Below are 20,369 nucleotides of genomic sequence, written 5' to 3'. Positions count from 1 at the left end.
CCATCGGTCAAGCCAATCTATGAACAAAGAACGCGGCGGTACTCGGGCGACGTCGGCGCCTGGACATGCCAGAGGTCGGCAACTGCCCTAACAATCCGCCGTTCTTCTAGACGGTGCCCCATCCTTCCATCCAGATCGAGGAGACCAAGTTGCTTACTTATCTCGGTCGTGCTAATATACTGTCCCAAAAAAGGCTGCTGAGAAACTCTCTTCGCCGAGTTAACCACCTTCACCTTTGGACAATGAAGTTATTTGGCGACGTCCCTATATCTGGTAGACCTTGGTTCTTTCGGCATCTGCCTTCTTTAAAGTACCGAATTCTTTTACGAGCATCACGAGAAAATCAATCTCTCAGTTCTCGGGAGTTAAATGATCGCTGGGCCAGTCTTTAGGGCCTCTTTCGTCGTACAATCAGAACAGCGTGGTTTTAGATAATTTTATCGACCTTAAATCAATCGATAACTTACTGAGTGCTCTGGTTAATCACACCCCCTGAGGTGGTCCGTACTCTAGACAGGATCCGATCAGGGGGTTGCTAAGCGGATCTAGTTACATGCTCTAGTTAACCCGAGGCAGTCTATAGACCGGATCCGATAGGGGTTGTTGAGCGGATCTAGTTAAGTGCTCTAGTTAATCGCACCCCGCACGAGGCGGTCCATGGACTGGATCCGATCAAAGGAGCGGACCACGTGACTCATTCTGTGTTAAGCTTTTATCGTTATGATTATCGTTATCAATCGAATCGTTTATCAGCTTATCGAAAACCACGCTGAATCAGAATGCCAGACGACGACCAACTCCATTCGCTCCCCAGTTCCCGTGGGGCGTTTCCTGCGTCACAATGTCAACGGGTACGCGGCCAACTCTGTCAGAAAAGATCATGAAAGAAGTGGTGTCTTGTTTTTCGATCTATGTGGCTGAGAGAGTACTTTGGATGGAATTTTGGAGTCATGAGGATGTTTCATACGCGTCATGTGTGTCTTTAGGGTACATTAATGCTGTCTCCCGGCTGAAGATGAATGAAGCTCCAGGAGAGGAAGGGAATCTCCGATGTAGTGCAAGATTGAAGTTGTGGGCTCCAGGTCAAGAATGGCTTCATGGAATCTGCGTGGCACCGGGGATGGTGGATCAATTTGTCGCTATGTCTTGCCGGGTCCCGCCAGAAAATCCCCTGGACTGTATTAATGTTTCCTTGTGCTGACGCTGCCACAAAGAGTGGTCTAGGACTACGCCGTTGGAGGCCAGAACATGGAGAGGAGAAGCATAGTAGCCCTGCAAATCGAAATTATACCTTCATACGAGAGAATGCCTCAGTAGTCCCTGACCTAATAGTTTTCCCATATTCGAACAACTCGAAAACACTTCTGGAGTATCGCCAGGAGATCCTTGCATCCAACCAGGCTAGAGCCACAGTCCACGAACAATATATCCGAGGAGCTCCGAACGAATACGACGATGTCCAAGTCCTCACAAGAGACGTCAAAGCCATGGGATTGGCAGTCGGTAAAAGACAGGCATGTTCCGGTCCCACAGCATCGCCTTACGGTTTTCAATGCAGTGGAATTCATTGCCAAAAGTTAGCGACCGGCCCGTCAAGCGGGAAAGTGGGCCAGATTTTGTTTCTGTCCTATTTTGTCCCTGAGTTACAACGGGTTTTATAGTAACATCTCAGTATAGACGTGAGGACTACCCATTTTCAGAAGACAAACCCCCTATTTCATTTCACTCTAAACCTTTTCTGTGCCACTAGTTTGCTCCGCTTCCCTAGTGTTTTCCCCCCTATTGTTGAGACTTTTCCACTCCATGCACAAACTACACAAGAACGCCACGCCACAGAGAGGAACAGCAGCAATGAAGACTGCCTGGAGAGACTCGTTATAGAGATGAATCAGGGTCGGCAGATCTTGTGCGGGGACCACCCTTCTGAACTGTGTCGCACCCAGCTCGATGACCGCCCGGATATTGACTCCTGGAATAATTTGTTCGTTGTTCTTGTTCAGCAGGTGGCTCTGCAACAAAGTATTTCCGACAGAGACAAAAACTGCACCGCCGAGAGATTGAGATGCGACAACCGCAGCAGTGCCAATGGGTACTTCGTCTAGAGGCAGCATGGCTTGCACGGCACTGAAGCCTTGTTGAATGGCCATGCCAAGCCCGGCAGAGACCAAGATCTCAAAACCAATCCAGTGAGAAGACGGGCTGGATTCGGTCAGTGTGGCGAGGAGACCGGAGCCAACTGTGCCAATGGCACAGCCCAGGATTGCCGGTGGTGCGAACAGTCCATTCTTCGACACAAAAACCCCGGCCAAGAGGGAAAACAGGGCATTCGCCACCATGTATGGAATCATGTTGACACCGGAGTGGATTGCGGATGTACCTTTGATCGCCTGGAACCATATCGGCAGGTAGTATGAGTGGACGAGGAGAGCGCCGTAGATCATGACAGCCGCGCCACAGCTCGCCGCCACTGTCCGTTGGCGAATAATGCGAGGAGGAATCAAGGCCGCATCCCCGCGATACAACATCCATGCAACGAAAATCAAGGTCGTTACCCCAAACCCGCACAGTAGCCCGATACACCGAGCACTGGACCACGAGTATTGCTGCTCTGAAAATTGTAGGGCCAGGAACAGCATCGTCATTGCACCCAACAGGATGATGTTGCCAATAATGTCGAGCTGGATCACACGATGCGTGAACGGAGTACCGGACATTGTGCTGCTGGGACTCTTGCCCTTGAAACACAAGCACACGGTGACAAATGTCACCATTCCAATGGGCAGATTTATCCAGACTGATGAATTGTTAGGTCCAAGATATTGCAATGAATCGAGACGGGAAACCTACAGCACCACCGCCATCCAATTGTGTCTGTAAAAGTCCCTCCCAGCAGAGGGCCACAAAGGGCGCCGACGCCGTACAGAATACCGACAGCGGCAAAAAGGACCGGCCGATGTTGCAATCGAACGGAGTGCGTTCCAACAACAAATGCACCGGTCAGAAGGCCAGCACTTCCGAGGCCCTGAATGGCGCGCCCAACGATCAAGAGGCTTGATGAGGAACAAATGGCGGCCAAAAGACTCCCAATCTCGAAGATCACCAAGGCCGTCAAGAATGACGACTTGGTTGCAAAGGACATGTAGATGCGGCCGTATACAGGCTGAAAGGCCGATGCAGTGAGGAGATACGCACTCCCGTACCAACCGATATCATCATACGAGTGGAATCGGGCGGTAATATCGGGGATCGCCTGCCGTAGTTAGCTATGCTCTCCCGACGTGAGGTGAATCATCATACTGTTGTTATGATGTTCCTGTCCAAGGAAATGGTGAAGACTGAGAGACATATTCCCAGCACGATCAACGTCAACGCCAAAGGTCCGGGATACTCTGCTGCGTCGTCTGCTGCGCCGCCTCGGACTTTGGGAGTGACCAACGGTCGAACAGCAGGATGCGATTCAAACCCAGAAAACCCAGACGCTGTGGACAGTCGTCTCTCTGCTGCCGGCGATGTCTGAATGGCCTGCTTGTCGAAAAGAACTTGCTTCGTTTCGCTGATTGCGTTTTCCAACATCTTCGTGTCCTGCCGGCTGGGAACATGCCACGTTTTCCGGAAATTGGCGCGCTGGGCTGAAGACATCGTGGAAAACTTCGAAGACTCTGCAGACTCGGGTCGCATGAGCGATAGACTGCTTCCTAGAGAGTGATATTGTTGTGAATATGCCGGTGGCGGCTGCGAGATGTGTGATTCGGGACTTGTCCGACCGTCACTGACTGAGGTTGAGCCACTCGTCGAGGGCACATTGGATATCGTGCCCATGCGTATATGTGCTGGTCTTCGCCCAGGGACAGAATTGCTTCTAGCAAGGCGCGGTTTCTCCCCATCTTCATCTTCACGATGTCTTTTCGATCTGGTTCTCCTTCGAGAAGAGGCATGGCGGACTGGTGCGGAGTTTATGTCGTCGTTGGCTGACTCATCGAGCCAGATGTCGTTGCTTTCGTGTTGATAGGCAGGGGGGAAGCCCGCCATGATGATCGAACTGGTCCTGTTGTTCTTTGGAGATTTATTTGATCTCACAGGGATCGCCAGGAATGAGAAACCTGACGGTTGGGGCCTACAGACTCTCTTTCTCTTCCCTCAGAAGCGGCAGATGATCCAGCGGCTAAGTGCAACTTCTCGAGCGAAAACACAGTAAAACCGACGTTTGATAGTGGTAGGCAAGAAACAGGTTGGAGGCAGATGTCTTCACAACAAGTACATCTATTCTTCCCTCATAAAGGTACAAAATCAAGAGAGCCTCGGGCTCATTCTGCTTGACAGGACTCTCAAATTCGTCATTACCGGGGTCATCCTTCCCTTAGGAATTGATTGCTCCAACAACACGCACTAGTACGCGATCGTACGCCCTGGCTGATTGCGATGAGAGGGTCGTAAATGAGAACGACCTCATTCATCAAGCCACCCTACCCGAGTCGACCCAAACTCTATTGTCTCAACGATAAGGGCATGGTCTGCCCCATGCGAAGCTGAAGTGTTGGATAGAGCGCCATGCTGGGAAGCAATGGATTGTTGGCTGCTCAGCGGCTCCACGGTGAGCATCCAGGATGTCATTCCGGGGAACGAAAAATTTAGTGGAACAGCTATCAAAGATGTCATTGTAAGATGTGATGTGTACAGACGGGAGATCTTTACGTGAAAGGGGATGGTGCCTATGATCGTGGCGATCGTCGTCAGAGTGGATCTCGCTTGTAGATATTAGTTAGTATCTGTATCTTCGTCGGTGGGTTTTGATCTAGGGAACCTTGAGCTGGCTGCCGGTTGCTGGCGCCAGGGATGAGTGGCAAAGGTGTCGATATCCTTCAAAAACTAAGACCAAGGCTGTCACTATCCATCGCCCCACAGCTGAATCTGCGGCTCGACCCTCTCACAGCTCTTGACACTTGTCATGTGAAAATCGGTTGCTGTGTGAAGAGGAAAGAGATTCCGCATACAGTTTTATCCTTGCACACTTTGGAAATCTTTACTCCTACTTGGAAAACGTGCTAATCCGAGAAAGTTTGCTCGAATTATATCAGTTGGTATGATGAAACCTTGCCCAATTGTGCCAAAGTGGTTACAATGCCTTCGATTCCGAGGCCGTCATAATGCCTCCCCAGTGCAATTTCGCTGTAGAATTCGTCCTCTAGGGCCGTCTGGCCTGCTAGAAGAGCTGCTAAGTGCAGGCCACGCTGTCGCTCCGCCTCAATGGCTGCACTAAGCTTCATGTTCGTGAAACTCTTTTCGGCTTTCGTTTCCGCGTCGCCCAAAGAAGCGATCGGCAGGAGATTTGAAGCTTCGAGTATTTGCTGGGGCGAAATAGTGATACGCCCATTCTTGAACACAATCTTGCTGAGGGCGGACGCTGCGATCGGTGCTTTTGCCGGGCCACAGGTGCTGTCGGTAGTCTCTGTCTTGAACATCGAGGTATCCCCGTTGTCATCCACCTCGTATTTCGGTGCTTGCTTGTCTTGATGGGGATACAAGGATGACATCTTGGGCCCCATCTTGAATCCTTTCTTGACGAAATGCGTGACCAGGTACACCCATTTCTCATCCCAGGAGAGAACTCTTGTCCACATGTCGTAACCTTCGTAGGGCAGGATCTCTTTCTTAAACGTGCAACTCACCGCGCCCAAAGCGACTGTGAATTTGCTGTGCGGTTTCCCACTCAGGCCATTCATGGTGGTGCCCCCACGGATCTTGTCGATGCCCTTCCCAAACATTGTCGTCACGAGGTGCACACGGGCGATATCAACGTCAGCAAAGTACGTGCTGTTAGATTTATGGCCGAAGACATCGAGTTCCATTAAACATGACTTCGACGACGTGATCAGCGGCTGGAAAAGCTGCTCGGGTCCAACATCTCGCTTTGGGCGCTGGGATCGGAGAACAAAGCGCAGACCATTGAGAAGTCGAAGATGATAAACGAATGGGAAGACTTTGAGATTGAGCAGAAGAAGCGTCAACGTCGACAGTTTCCAGGCATTGTCCCAGGAGATAAGCTGGCAGAAACCAACCCAGGCAGAGACCAGAGAATCAGACTCGAGCAATGGGGTGCTGGTGTAGTTGGCGAACAATGTGATGAACTCGGATCCCGAGGCCGGGGGGGAGGTCAAATCGGGCATATTCAGATCCGGTTGAGCCTTCAGCGTGCGGCATCGGCGGGCATCGGCGTTGAATGAACTGGAGATAAATATCGACTGATGTGCAGGGAGCCGCTAGGGTATGAGCACTCTTGAATTCGCGACTTGGGAGGGTAGACAAGAGTGAATAACCCAGTTCTGTTCGCAAAAAGAAAAAAGAAAATAAACAGTCACATGCATGAAATAGCCGGACTGATCAACGAAATTAATCTTTCTTTGTCTTTATGTGAGACAGGCCGTTATTGCGGATCGGCAATGCCAGTAAATCGACATGGCGAGGATTCTCGGCCTGGTGGCTTTTGTCAATAACCCACTCAACAGGTCCGCTGTCATGGGGAACGAGGAAGAACTTGACACTAGATTGGGTATTGTGGATGCAACCTGATCGCTGATGGCTTTTTTGTCCGGACGAGGTCGAGGCAGCTCGCACAGATATTTTAGCTGTCGGCCAGCAATCCTGAGGATACAGTGCTGGCCTCCAAAACAAAAAGGTGATGAAATTTCGGTGGATAGTGCTTCCTTCCTACCCACTCTGCCACCTGCGTGAGATTGTTGGTCGTTACTATCCACTGGAGCTCTGTTTGGATTTTTTTGTGTCCCGTGTCCGGTTTGATCCATTGACAAGTAATTGGATTCAGGTCGTCTGAAGCTCTTTTCCAGGGTGCCAGAGTTTGGTAGTCCCGTGTCAAAGGCTTCAATAACAAGCGATACGCCGACCCTAACAGTTGGAAGGTCCATGTTGTAACCCCCTTTGTGTAAATGGCCTGCAGATCTTCGACATCAAGTTTTGTCACCAAGACGTCAAGGTTAGATCTGGCCCCCTATCGTTGTTGGACAGCCGAGCATTAATTGAACATTGACAGGTTGACAGGTTCGTTTGAGCGGCATATCGACGATGACGAATCAGAGGCATGGCAAGGGTGGGGCCTGGAAATGATTATCTTAGAGATCATCTCCATATCCCTGTCTCCAGGTCTGTGCTGGAAGAGGAACCCAAGGACGAATATAGAAACCTAAACAGGATGAGGATCGCAACCCTATTTCAACCTCCTGGGACTAAAAAGATGGCAACCTCTTGGCTAGTGGTTTCACATCCTGTCAAATGGACACATGTTTCTTGGTTCAAGCCCATGTTATGCAGAAAATGCTTCTCCATTCTCCATCGTGCAGCGGAACGATCCTACCGATTGGGAAATCGGCTTGACACCACCACGTCAGGGACTAATCACTAATCCTTATTCCGAACTTGTTATCGACACAGATATCTGCATTAGCTATCGATTATAGCGGGGATGTGATGACATTGTTTTGCAGATTGATACTGATCACCCCAAAAACTTTCGAGCCGCTCCAAAAGGTCATGATTGGGGAGTCCCAATCGGTGTAGCGAAACTCGGGCCACAGCCAGCTCACGGAGTGTGCGGCCGGTTGCTCGGCCTCAGCGCTTCCATCAGGCTCGTATGCATTTCTCTTCATTCATGGTCACAACAATGGCAGTGGTGGCCGATTTCAGAACCTCCGATGCGAGTTCAGTGGTTTCAGGGATTGTCGGTACTTCCGTCCTCGCTGTTTTCTGTAAAGTTTTCTTGGATGGCTTCTTGTAAGTTGACAGATAAAACATGACGAAGAGAACCAGATACGAAGATAGAATAGCACATCCCGTGGCAGCAGCAACTTCCTGGCGCGGGTCACCACAGGCGCCGGTGTGAGGCAACCATGGCGCGTATGTGTTGGCAAAGTATGTGTAACAGGCGAAATAGATGAATCCTGGAATCATAGCACGTTAGCTAGGGGGGCAGTCTCTTTGGGGAGAAGAATGACGTACCTAAATCCAAGACGAATTGAGTGATCTGAAACATGGTAATGTATTGCTTCCACCACACCTTGACACCTCGTGCGGATTGATAATAATACCTAGAACCATTACCTTTCTGCCGGAGTCACCAAGAACGCCAACATACCAGTACATGACCACGTGAACTCCCAAGTTGAGAGTGATGGGAACCCACGACACGGAAGTTTGTCCGACCAGTTGTGTATAGCAAAGAAGTGCGGTTGCGCCGTGATGATAAGTGTGGAGAAAAGTGAGTGGCTTCTTCCTCAGGACCAGGAACACGGTGTCGAGCAACTCGAGATATTTGGTGAGATAGTTGAGATAATACAAAACCAGCAATTGTTGCGACCAGCCAGTTGTCCCACAAATGCCGTCGTACAAACCATTCTTCCACAGGGCTGGAACAAGTTGCTGGGCGAACAAGATGAGGAGTCCCCCAGAGATGGCCGTGAGGTAGAAGTTGTGGATGATGAAGAGATTGTTCAGTTTCATTGCCGGACGATTGCGCATCAGCTCGCGACCTCCGAAGATGACCGCATAGTATGTCGTGATAAATGTGACGGTCTCTTGGAATGTCGATAGAGGAGTTTGACCTTGAATGAAACGAAAGTCATCGGTAGAGAATCCCATGGTCATGGTATACAATCGATCGAACACCGACCAAGGATCAATCTTGATCACCGAATGCGACAAACTGGCCAGTTGGTGAGCCTTGGGCGATGGTGTTGCATACGGTAGCAAGTTCGCCGCAGCGTGGTATGTTGAATTCATGAACTCCATGGCTAATCAGAGTGCAGCGCCGAAAGCAAGGTGGAAGATTGCTCAAGCGAGTCTCGCAAAGGAAAAGCACCAGCAAAGCAGTTACAAAGAGACCCGGGGACAAGGACTCGTGCAAAACGTGAGGGAGGGCTCCTTCTATACCTCTGGGGAAATTCTCGTCAAGCCTTGGAACGAGCTGCCCGACTGTACTGGAGAGCGGGCGGAGACATGTGCATCCTCTGGAGATGCTGTGAAAAGATCTCCCATTCCATAAACCGATCAACTCTGGCATTTCGGGCCAACACCGACCAGAAGGTGCTTGTGGGTGACAGGATGCTGGAGCAAATGACTGCACGTTCCAATTTCCCACAAATTTCTCTTTACGAGCCACCCAACTGAGACTTGATGTCAAATTACCACCGGATTTGTCTCCAGGACTTCTGATCGACGATCTCTATGTCTCCTCAATGTCCTGTTGTTGTCAATCCGCTTATAAGTGAAGTATCTATAATAGGGTCAGCATGACACTCTCTTGGTACCAAGCCACATGGAGCCTTTGAAGAGGCCGACCACAACGTGAGTGTTGGAACTGACCTGAAGGTACAGCTGCATAGGGACTGTCAGGCGTCATGGGTGGGTAGATGCATCAATGCCTCTTTTGTCCAGCAAGGGCCCACAAGTTCTTGATCAGCCTGTCGTGAAGGTTCGGAAGTCAACATCCTTGAATGCTGCTGGGTTATCAACCACCGACCCGGGCTTTGACATTTTCAAGGAGATTTGGCACATAGGAATAAATTATTTCTCAACAGAAGCAAGGTCCCTTCTCGGCAAAGATCTTCATAACACCTGCCAGTATTATACGTAAACTCTGACCACTTGACTGACAGTTGGCATGACACAAAGTCTTGGACGTGTCAATATTTGAGGCTCTTGCTTTCCATTTTAGCTCACCGAGCTTATATCCAGGGACCTCAAATGCGTGAAAATTTTACTGACCTTCCATTAGTGATTTGATATCAGAGACTCGGGAAGAAAAAAAGAAAGAAAGAAAAATATCTCTTCGGGTTGCCGAATTCCTCTTCTTTCTGCCATTGACATTTGCTTCCCATGCGCTTGGTTGACAATTTTCTCTCAGAATGACGCTACAAATTGGATTTGTACCATTCATAGGCCTCACCACCCTCATTGCGTTGGTGATTGGAAAACATTCGGAGGCCATCGGAGTTGCAACAGCCCTTGAGGTTTTCCTGCCGGTCGCGACTGTACTGTATATCCTGTATTACAGCTGGATTTACCCATTATTTGTGTCGCCATTGAGGCACATTCCCACAGTTCCGGGCTTTCCTCTCTGGGGTCAATTTTTCACCATCATCACGACCGAATGCGGCGTTCCTGCGCGGGAATGGCACCAGAAATATGGGCCCATCATTCGATATTTCTTCCCATTTGGCAGTGAACGTCTGTCCGTGGCAGACGACGATGCCATCAAACAGATGACGGTCAGGAATCCGTACAATTATCCTAAACCTCAACGGGCAAGGCTATGGATGATGCCCATTCTCGGTGAAGGTAAGTGTATCTGGGCCTTTCAGTCTTTTTCGCTTTTTCTAATGTGAAGCAGGTGTTCTTCTTGCAGAAGGACAAACCCACGTCGTCCAGCGAAAAGCTCTGACGCCGGCTTTCTCCATTTCTTCCATAAGGTCGTTGATGCCGATTTTCTGGGAAAAATCACTGCACATGGCAAAGCTCTGGGAAACGGAAATGGCCGCTGAAAAGTCCACAAGCAAATGTTTCGAAGTTTTGGAATGGCTAAACAGGACGACTTTGGACATCATCGGTCGCGCCGGCATGGGAACTGACATTGACTCACTTGATGATCCAGACACGCCACTGCGCGATGCATATCGACGTTGCTTTGACTTCGATCTGCAGGCTCGAATCATCAATGGCTTAGCAGCTTTCACCACTCTCGTTCGTCTTCTCCCTGCGCGGGCGAATCGTGACATACTTGATGCTCGAAACATCATCCTCAGTCGGGCTTCGCAAATCATCAAGGAAAAGCAAGCGAACATTGGTGTGAAGGAGGGTCCTCGCCAGAAAGACATTATTGGCTTGATCGTCAGGGACAACATGACTGCGAGCAAGGAGGACACTTTGACAGTGGAAACAATGCGAGACCAAGTCATGACTTTTCTCGGTGCAGGGTAATGACCTTCCTTTTTGGGTGAGTGATCGTCGACTGATGGTTCCTAGACATGACACGACCGCCACTTCGGTGGCATGGACGCTTCTACTGCTGGCCAAACATCCGGACGTTCAAGCCAAATTGCGCGAAGAAATCCGTTCTCAGATGCCTTTCCTTTTCGACTCTAAAGCTCGGGAGGATAGCGAAAACATCGAGAAGGCAGATGTTGACTTGCTTCCATATCTGGAAGACGTGTGCAAAGAGTCTCTCCGCTACATCCCTTCCATTCCTATGACCGTCCGAAGAACGATTGCCGACGATACGTTGGCGGGGTATTACATTCCAGCAGGGACCACCGTTTACCTCATGTCCAACGCCATCAACCGGCTTCCAATGTATTGGGGTGAGACGGCCGACAAGTTCGATCCTTCTCGCTGGCGGAATCTTCCTTCGACTTACACCACGAATGCATTCATGACTTTCTTGCAAGGTAAGTGCGCATGTGGATTTTATCTCCACCGAGCTAACACACAAAATCTATAGGGCCACGGGGCTGCGTGGGTCGCAAGTTTGCCGAAGTGGAGATGAAAACCATCTTGTGCTCTTTGCTCAGCAAGTTCCACTTTGAACAAGACTTGTCGGTTCAGGATCCCGAGGAACTGAAGATGTGGAGGTTGGTGCTGAGGCCCAGAGATGGAGTTAGTTTGAAAGTCTCTCCTCTGAAGGAGTAAATTTGGTGTTTCGTATTGCCGAAAGTGTAAGACAGAAAGACGATCGATGTGAGGTTGTTGAACTCGTCGGATATTGTCACGAGCCTCCACCAAGCTCTGTTAGCGTTGTGACTTCATATCGGGAGCTTGAGATGAGTATCGACATATTTTTTCTTGTGGTAGAGATTTGAAATATCAGGATTGGGTTTCTCCAGATGTCGAGAAAATGTCGGGTCCACTTTGTTCTTTTGGTGATCGGAATCGACAGCAAGAATAAAAACCCCGGAGACGGCACATTCGGCTTGGTGGAAGGTTGTCGTGTCAATTATCATGCTTGATAGGTCAAACTCCACTCCTGAAGATCCACCTTCGGAAGTGGTTGAGCAGACAACCTTCATATTCTCTCGGTTTGACAACTCTGGTCTGGTCCTGATCTAGAGCCCACTGTGACGTGAGACAGCTGATGGAGAATGTCCGAAAAAGGGAACCAGAGTTCCGTGCGGCCACCGGGTTCCTGTCGATCACCGCGCAGACCAAAAACATAAAGCTAGCCCAACTGTCATGGATGAGACAGGGCAATGCTGAAATCTACATAGATTGTGCGCGAGACTCCTGTTGCAAAGCTAACCATATGACTCAGAAGGGTCGTGCACCATATTGGCTAAAAAACTTTGGCATTTCAAGGCGTACCCAGTTGGCACCACCGGAAAGGGTCCTTGTCACACCAAATACATCCAGCCAGCTCCGGAACATCGCAGATAATAATGCTCAAAGGTGAGCTTTTACAGAGAATTATTGACCGGCCCTCTCCACTTGGACGCAGCTGTCGGTTTCTCCCTTCAATTGGCCTGTGTCCCACCACCAATTTACCTTGGGGTGGACATACGGATTAGATTGCTGACACATTTCAGTCATCGATCTCTTCAATTTTGAGAAGGGATCTTCGGTCAAGATCATCTTTCCTGGCCGACGAGGGAGAGCTGCAAATGCTAGTGAAAGTCAACCACACTAGCGAATAGAGTGTTTTATACACACCCACCAGAATAAAAGTCTCTTTCTTGGGTGGTCTTTCACTTGCATACGAGCCAGGAAGGGCCTCAATACTGCAAGAACGCTTCCTTCTAAGAGTGTTCAAGTTTTCGTCTCTCGTTTTCCAGGGACCTCTCGAGCTTATGATGTCTGTTGCACCGGTGTTTTTCATCCTCGTAGCTTTTGTTTGCTACAAGATTCTCTCGGCCTTCGCTTTGAGAAGGCACAATGCTCGCCAAGCTGCCATTCGTGGATGTCTGCCACCACCACGTGCCCCATGCAAGGGATTTCTTGGTATAGGCACATTGAGGGAAAGTCTTCAAGCAACCCGAGAAGAAAGGGGGCCAATATGGATGCATGAAACACTGAACTCCATCGGGAAAACCGTCCACACCGTCCAAGCCTCGATCTTCGACTATGACTTGATCATCACCAGAGATGCCGAGAACGTCAAGGCCATGTTTGCCAGTCAGGCCCAAGATTTTGATATTGGACTGCACCGAGAAAAGTGTTTCAAGTCTTTGCTTGGCTCTGGTGTGATGACCAACCGACAAGACAAGTGGAGGCATTCTCGGAGCCTGATCAGGCCCCAATTCGCAAGAGACAATGTAGCAGACCTCAATCTCTTTCAGAGACACTTGGACGCCCTATTGCGAAGAATTCCACTGTCCAAAAATCGATGGACCTCGAAGGTTGATTTGTCTCCTCTCTTCTTCAACTTCACCCTGGACACGTCGACCGAATTCTTGTTCGGTCAATCGGTTCACACCCAAAATTCCACCGACCGTGTGAAGAGTTCATTCGCATGGGACCCAGACGTTCCTGATCTGACAAGTTTCGGACAACATCTGGACCACGCCAAGCACATTATCGACCAAAGAGGAGCATTGGCCAAATACGGGTGGCTTTTGCGTGATGGAGCCTTTCCAGATCATTGCAAAGCCGTCCAAGGCTGTGTGGATTATTTCGTCCGGGAGAAGCTGAGCCGCAGTTCGGACAATGAAAAGACCATCGCAACTCCGAATGGAAAGTCCAAATTCATCCTGCTCGACGAACTTGCAAAGGAGACCAGAGATCCACTCGAGTTGCGTTGTGAGCTGCTGAACATTCTGCACGCGTCCAGAGACACGACGGCTTCATTGCTGGGCTGGTCATTCTATTTCCTGGCGCGCCATCCGGACGTATTTGCCAGACTGCGAGAACAGACGCTGGATGTTTTGACCGACAACCCGGTTTCTGAGATCGCCTTCTCCAAGCTGTGGTCGTGTCGGTATTTGCAATATGTCTTGAACGAGACCATCCGCATCGTCGGAATTGTTCCCATGAACGAACGTGCCGCTCTCCACGACACAACCTTACCTCGTGGCGGCGGACCTGACGGACAAAGCCCAGTTTTTGTGCCAAAGGGAACACAGGTCCTCATTCCAACCTATTCGATGCAGCATCGTGAGGATATATGGGGGCCAGACGTTGAGGACTTCAAGCCAGAGAGATGGCAAGATCGAAAGTTTGGTTGGGATTTTGTTCCGTTTGGGGGAGGAGCACGCCAGTGCATTGGACGTGAGTTCATTTAGCAACACTCACCATGGATTGGCGCTGACATATCTTAGAACAATTGTCACGAACAGAAGCGATGTTCGTGATGGCGAGAATGCTCCAAATTTTTGACAAGATTGAGAATATGGAGGCACCAGGTCCGATCAGGATGCACCATAGCATCGAAAACAGGAGCGGAACAGGTGTACAAGTACGTTTTCATCTGGCTCCATCCTCTTCCGCGTATTGTCAACTGCAACCTCAGCACGATCTTAAGTTGGGCGACGAATACGACCTGGGCCTAGGTGTCGACAGAGGGGACTCGGCATCGTGAAGCTGGAGAGACCTACCGGAATGGCAAAAAAGACGCTCCATGGATCGTGGTACTTGCAGAATGCCTTTCCACCGATGTAGATTAGAGAGGAAAGTCTTTTCTCCATTGCGTACCGTTGAACCGCATTCAGCCGCATCCATCTTTGAGGTCGACACAGGTATGAATGCCGCGGAACCAGTGTGGTGCACCCGAACCTAGCCCTACAACATTGCGGCCCAGAAATATGGACACATATCATGACCGACCACGAGAGCGCGTTAGGAAGTAGCGGAGGGGTTTTTTTTCTGTTGATTTAGCAAGTCGAATCATTGTCCTAATAAATCAAGTCATCTTGATGTCTGTGAGCGTATTTCTCTTTCAACATCACATGTTGTCTCTCAGCATCCTCTTTCTCTCAGTCTCTCTCCTGATCCCCTTTAGCAACTTTGGCTGCCTTCTCGCGCCGCGCAGTGATACGTTCCGTGTAGGTTGAATGGCAAGTCCGACAAGAGGATCCGGAGACGCTCGAGGCAAACGGTAGCGATAGGTTTGTCTGCCACTGGTGCATCAAGCACCATCATCGATTGACAAATGAAGATGATTCATTGTGTGGGTGAATTGATCTGAGTGATGGACACAGAAAATGCGATTCTCTGAAGTCGTTGGACGGCGTGATGGCTTGGGGGTGGCTATGCTCGATCGGGAGGTGCATCGCCCGGAGCTGATTTAGGCGACCAGCCCAACGACGACAATTGTCTATTGATGAAGCCGAGGCTATTCTAGGTAAATGACCACTCCTAAGAGCTTTCGAACGTTGTGGCGGACAGAGGAACAATTCCCCGACACCTCTCCTCGGGCCTGGTTCCTTCCCATCTCTAGATGGTCCACCACCAATCGTCCGGGATGAGCCGCTGGTGTTACGGTCCCCTCCAGACACCATTCAGCATAAGTGTCTTGCCAAAGCATGGCGAGATCCAAGATGACCTCGTTCTTCAACGGGCTATTCTGACCACGTCTGGAATAATCGGGCAGTCACCCCAGGATTCAACCATCACACAGCAGCTAGTAACTCGCCATTTCTGTGACTGGCATCCTTTGCTCCCCTTTTTGGACGGTAACAAATTCTTTGTCGAAATAAAACTTTGTACATCATACTTTAAAGCCTTGCCGTATCTATTAGTCAGATTGATGTCTCTGCACCATCTTTTTCCTAGGACGCAGCACATCTTCTAAAGCTCAAAGAAGTCCGCATTCTCGTTATATTACAGCTCTTCGTCAACACTGCCTCCCTCAGAGGCCAGGGGTGCGGTGAGGCTCAGTTGCCGGACGAGTCGAATCAAATCAAACCACGGACTCACGCGGTCTCTGAGCCGGGATGAGGACGTGGGCGTTGTCCGAGTATACCTTGCTTCTACTCGAGCAGTTGGGAACACTTTACTTGTGCCAAGCCTATCCGTCGGGAGGGCCTCAGACGAAGGCATAGAGATGTAGCAAAGAATATATTGGTGGACTTTCGTCTGGGGAAAACACCTTTCAACACCTTCTAGCTACTGCAGCCCAGCCAAAGATGAAGATTTCAACAGCGTTTCTCCTGAGCCTGGCATTTGGCGAGATGAATCTGTCGAGCAACCAGCATCGGAATATATGAATGAAGCAACCACAGAATATGACAATTCGCCATCTGCGATGCCAATGTTCGATGTACGGAGCTCCGTGGCCAGAACTCCGGTCAGGATGGGATCATCTCGCTGAAGTCGCTTGTTTCGCTGAGGCCGTCGCGGTCAGAGGAGCTGCTAGTGGAGGTTGAGCTGGTGGGTGCTGGGCTTTGACTGGAACTATAGTCTGATTGAGAGACCCCGAGGAGTCTGATGAGGGTGATGGCGTGCAGTAACGTCGCGACATCAAGGAGGAGAGATGTTGTGGTCAGTTGGATGATATGGTATGGACGTGCAATGGCAGTCTCCATATCTCTCGGCCCAGAGACACTCTATGGGGTTTTGTTCTGGACATCGTGAATATGGCCAGAGTGGGTGAACGGTGAGGCTTTGGGTGATATCTCCGGGCCTTGAAGATGATAGTTCCCCATGGACTGGGGATAGAGGGGACCAGAAGTAAGAAGATGGAGTGTTGCATTAGTCCAGAACGTTGAACTGAGCAAGCCTAGGCCTTTGCCAGGTTGAATATTCACGTGAACGAACTGGCAATCTTACTCCTGGCTCTAATCTTCGGTCCGTACAAAGCCAAAACCCAGGGTACAAGTGTCAACGCGGCACCGATTCCGCCCAATAAACAGCTGGCGGCTTGAAATCCCAATCCTCGAAACATCTGGACGGTGACTAGAGGAAAGGAGCCACCCAATAAATTTCGACAAAGTCCCGAGGCTGCCAGAGCCGAGCTTGCATAGATGTGATAGACATCAGCGGTATAGTTGAATGATGCCAAGTATATACTGAAGATGCCCATGGTGGCCACGGCAATTGCAATTGTAGGAACGATCCAGTGAATAGAAGAATAACAAGTCCAGCCGAACCAAAACAATCCAATTGGCATCAGGGCAGATTCGACACAGGTGAACAAAAGTCTTCCCTCTGGACTTCCATTTATTTTCACCGGGTAATGCTTCACAGCCCATTTTTCCTGGTATATACTGAGGACAGTGGAGATGATGGCTCCAACACAAACAGCGGTGAATATTGCTCCAGTTTGCTCAAGAGAAAATCCGTGGTTGACCTCATAGACCAGAGGAACCGATCCAAATTGAAGGTAGAGAACGGCCCAAGAGAAGGAGACCCACAAGCTGAACCAAAAGACCACCGGTTCCGTGACGAGCATGTGGAACGGCCGGTACAGAGACACGGCTATCATCGTGCCTAGGGAAGATCTCTCCTCGTCTGCTTTCACCCTCCAACGTATACGGCAACACGGTCTGGAATTCTTCTCCAGGTCGTTGGCATCAATCTGCATTCCACGAGCTCCTGCTTCTTCTAGTTTTTCATACCACTCGTTCAAGCATCTTGCCTTTCGACTTAAAATGATGCTTCCGCGGGTTTCTTTGAAGAAGAGAGTGACCAGAGTCACCAAAGTCCCGCTCGTGATGACTTGAATCCAAAAGACCCATCGCCAGGACAGACGCTGTGCGACAAAGCCACTGACCAGAGGCCCAAGTCCAGTCCCCAGCAATGTTGCTCCGGTAAACAAGACCATGGGAGTATTTCTGTCGGCGGTCACCCAAACATCGGCGAGAATACCTCCAACCATGGTGGAGAATGTCGCTAAACCACGTCAGCAATCGAGTCAGTCCACATGTGGCAATGACCTACAGCCTCCGACACCAAGGAAGAATCGAGCGGCGAGCATTCCTCCGTAAGAATCAGTGAGTGCACAGCCTAGCTGACAAACTGAGAGGTGAGAGTCAGATTCTCCCGAACTTGACCAGCTGTGGAAGACTCACTGACGAAAAGCAATCCCGTCACAATAAAGACAGGTCTCCGGCCGTTGATCTCTGAGAATGGTGCCAAAACCATAGGAGCAATTCCGAATCCGACCGTGAAGATGGTGATGCCCATATTGTATGCCACATTCGACACACCCCATTTCTGGGTCATTCCGGCAGCGGGGGCGGCATAAGACCCTGCAGAATATGCCGCTGTTATATTCACTGAACATGAAAGGTAGGTCAACAACCTCTTTCGAGTTAATGACCAGGAGAACGGATTATCGTAGTCGCGCAAATTTGGACATGGCGGAATTTCAGCTTTGGGATCGGGTGGAAGAATTGGAGTGAGCGGGATGTCTGTTTCGAACGTTAAATAACGATATTCGATATCCGGAGAATGGTCAAGCGACGCCGTAAAGGCTGGGTTGTTTGAGACAGGAACTTGTTGAATGGTGGATGAGCCGTCTTCAGGGAGGACGGTCATGGCACACGGCTCCAATATTTCATCATGTTTCTGCGGGCCATGTTGGTCCAGCATCCTAGCGGTCGATGGACGGAGACTTGGGAACTCAGCGAGCTTCACAGGGCCAAACAAATACAGCCCCCCTCAACGGGGAATACCTGTGTTCGAGAAAACGAAACCTGGGAGTGGGAAGTCTTGGAGAAATATTGATATAAAGTCCAATCCAGATTGGCGTCACCGGCTCTGATAGGAGCAGGTCAGCATTGTGGATATCGTGGAGGGCGGTACATCTCCCCGCAGTTCCTTTCCACCCCTCCGGACACTTTACCGAGGCCTTTGCAATGAGGAAATAGAAAGTAGAGTCCTGCAAGGCCGGTGGATGTATGTTCTTGTCCGTATGCCGAAAGGTTTGCCCGTTTGGGAACACATCGTCCACTAGGTCTTGTAGTTGTCCTTCGGAGTTCGAAGCTGATCCCCGAATAGTGCATTAATTGCGCCTGAATATGCAAGAAATGGTAAGGAGCACTTCCCACTCGGGTTAATGTATCCGAAGGGCGTCCATACTGCTTTTCGCGGGTTTTGTATCACACAACTATGATGTCGAGGATGATGCGGTGGATTTTATCTCCGGCGACGTCACGTGCTCAATCATCTGACCTTTGATTTTACGGACTTCAAAGGTATATAGTTTCGAAGCGTGTACGGAGCGTACAACGCCTTAATATCCCTCTGATCGGATCCAGTCCAAGGACCACTTCTGCTTACTTCATAGTCTCTGTTATTGTCAGTTCAATGAAGCGGTTATGAAGGTCGGTTCCAAAAGCCCGCCCCCTACGAAAAGGGGAACGTGGCCGTGACCTAACAGGAATATCTATAGGGATTTTGTAGGGATTCTCGAGTCTCTCCTTCCTCTCTTATAGCTATTGTTTCCTTCCAGTTGGATCACCTTGCGAATAATGCGCTCAAACCACTTTCTAAATCTGGTGTTGAGGAAGCCCATTTCATGTCTTGATCCATGCCTTGTTTGCAGCCTTCGATCTCAGAGGGGCACCTTTCTTCGTGGTGATACGCTTGAGATGTGGTCAACAAGGCTTGATCATATTCAAATCTGAGTGTTGCCGTAGGGTTGCAAGATGGGACCAACGGGGTAGGGGGAAGGCTTGACTACTACCAAATCATAGAAACTTTACCCAATCAGAATGAGATGCAACGATAGCCACGGTGAGATCATGCGAAGCGCCCCGAAGACATCGAGCACGTAGGTTTGATTCTCCGAACCGATCAAGATCTGTGAAGAATAAACACCTACAGTTCCGTTGCTACTGAGAAGCAAAATGGTAAGGAAGCAGACGAAGTGGTAGACTTGAATGTACATTCATTGGTGTTCACCAGCCGAGATGAAAAAGCGGGTGTGATTTGCAGACGCCGAAACGTACAAGAGATTGATAATGGAAGAACGGGAGTAGTCCAATCCGTAGAATCGACTTCCTCGGTCGAACTTTCCATATAGGTCAACCCTCGATAGAGATTTTTAGCTCTCATCGCGGTTATGCGTTGCATCCTATTGATTCGGAAAGTCGATGATAGTAGTCAAGCTTTCCCCCTTGCATAGCTCTATGTATCATGTTAAGAATCCATTGGTCCCTTCTTGCAGTCTTACGGCGACTCCTTCAAGCTTTGGCAACCTGTGACGGCTTTGTCGAGGTTGGAAATGAAAATCGTCGGGAGAGGCCTTTGACCATTGAAGACGTCACAGGAACTTGTGTTCGAAACACCTTGATTTCCAGCACACCGCATTGCAATGCATATCCTTCCCTTGTGATTAGCACACAGAACATGTGGTGCATCCGACTCCCACGCCCGGCCCTATGGAGTACAGTATACAATACAACATGTCTTGGCCTTGGCCATGGCTATGGCTA

The 20,369-nt window shown here is 49.8% G+C and overlaps 6 protein-coding genes across 6 annotated transcripts; 2 read left to right on the top strand and 4 right to left on the bottom strand.

Moving 5' to 3' along the window:
* Positions 1–1,727: 1,727 nt before the first annotated feature.
* On the bottom strand, positions 1,728–4,029 carry Z518_00093 (uncharacterized protein; the record flags this gene model as incomplete). Its single annotated transcript, XM_013420697.1, has 3 exons — positions 1,728–2,794; positions 2,848–3,250; positions 3,298–4,029. 3 exons carry the CDS (start codon positions 4,027–4,029, stop codon positions 1,728–1,730), a joined length of 2,202 nt encoding a protein of 733 aa, XP_013276151.1.
* A 1,037-nt stretch (positions 4,030–5,066) lies between these two features.
* Z518_00092 (uncharacterized protein) lies at positions 5,067–6,164 on the bottom strand (the record flags this gene model as incomplete). The annotated part of the gene is made up of 1 exon (XM_013420696.1): positions 5,067–6,164. The coding sequence occupies one exon, from the start codon at positions 6,162–6,164 to the stop codon at positions 5,067–5,069; it is 1,098 nt and encodes a 365-aa protein (XP_013276150.1).
* A 1,468-nt stretch (positions 6,165–7,632) lies between these two features.
* On the bottom strand, positions 7,633–8,796 carry Z518_00091 (uncharacterized protein; the record flags this gene model as incomplete). Its single annotated transcript, XM_013420695.1, has 3 exons — positions 7,633–7,949; positions 8,008–8,096; positions 8,144–8,796. 3 exons carry the CDS (start codon positions 8,794–8,796, stop codon positions 7,633–7,635), a joined length of 1,059 nt encoding a protein of 352 aa, XP_013276149.1.
* A 1,115-nt stretch (positions 8,797–9,911) lies between these two features.
* Z518_00090 (uncharacterized protein) lies at positions 9,912–11,691 on the top strand (the record flags this gene model as incomplete). Its single annotated transcript, XM_013420694.1, has 4 exons — positions 9,912–10,344; positions 10,394–10,979; positions 11,029–11,450; positions 11,504–11,691. 4 exons carry the CDS (start codon positions 9,912–9,914, stop codon positions 11,689–11,691), a joined length of 1,629 nt encoding a protein of 542 aa, XP_013276148.1.
* Positions 11,692–12,842: 1,151 nt separating this feature from the next.
* On the top strand, positions 12,843–14,569 carry Z518_00089 (uncharacterized protein; the record flags this gene model as incomplete). Its single annotated transcript, XM_013420693.1, has 2 exons — positions 12,843–14,259; positions 14,310–14,569. 2 exons carry the CDS (start codon positions 12,843–12,845, stop codon positions 14,567–14,569), a joined length of 1,677 nt encoding a protein of 558 aa, XP_013276147.1.
* A 2,163-nt stretch (positions 14,570–16,732) lies between these two features.
* Z518_00088 (uncharacterized protein) lies at positions 16,733–18,522 on the bottom strand (the record flags this gene model as incomplete). Its single annotated transcript, XM_013420692.1, has 3 exons — positions 16,733–17,820; positions 17,869–17,946; positions 18,000–18,522. The coding sequence occupies 3 exons, from the start codon at positions 18,520–18,522 to the stop codon at positions 16,733–16,735; spliced, it is 1,689 nt and encodes a 562-aa protein (XP_013276146.1).
* Positions 18,523–20,369: the final 1,847 nt, after the last annotated feature.

The sequence above is a fragment of the Rhinocladiella mackenziei genome (genome assembly GCF_000835555.1).
Source record: "Rhinocladiella mackenziei CBS 650.93 unplaced genomic scaffold supercont1.1, whole genome shotgun sequence".
In the NCBI taxonomy this organism is placed as follows: Eukaryota; Fungi; Ascomycota; class Eurotiomycetes; order Chaetothyriales; family Herpotrichiellaceae; genus Rhinocladiella; species Rhinocladiella mackenziei.
The sequence above is the reverse complement of the archived record's forward strand: the minus strand, read 5'-3'. Positions and strand labels throughout refer to the sequence as shown.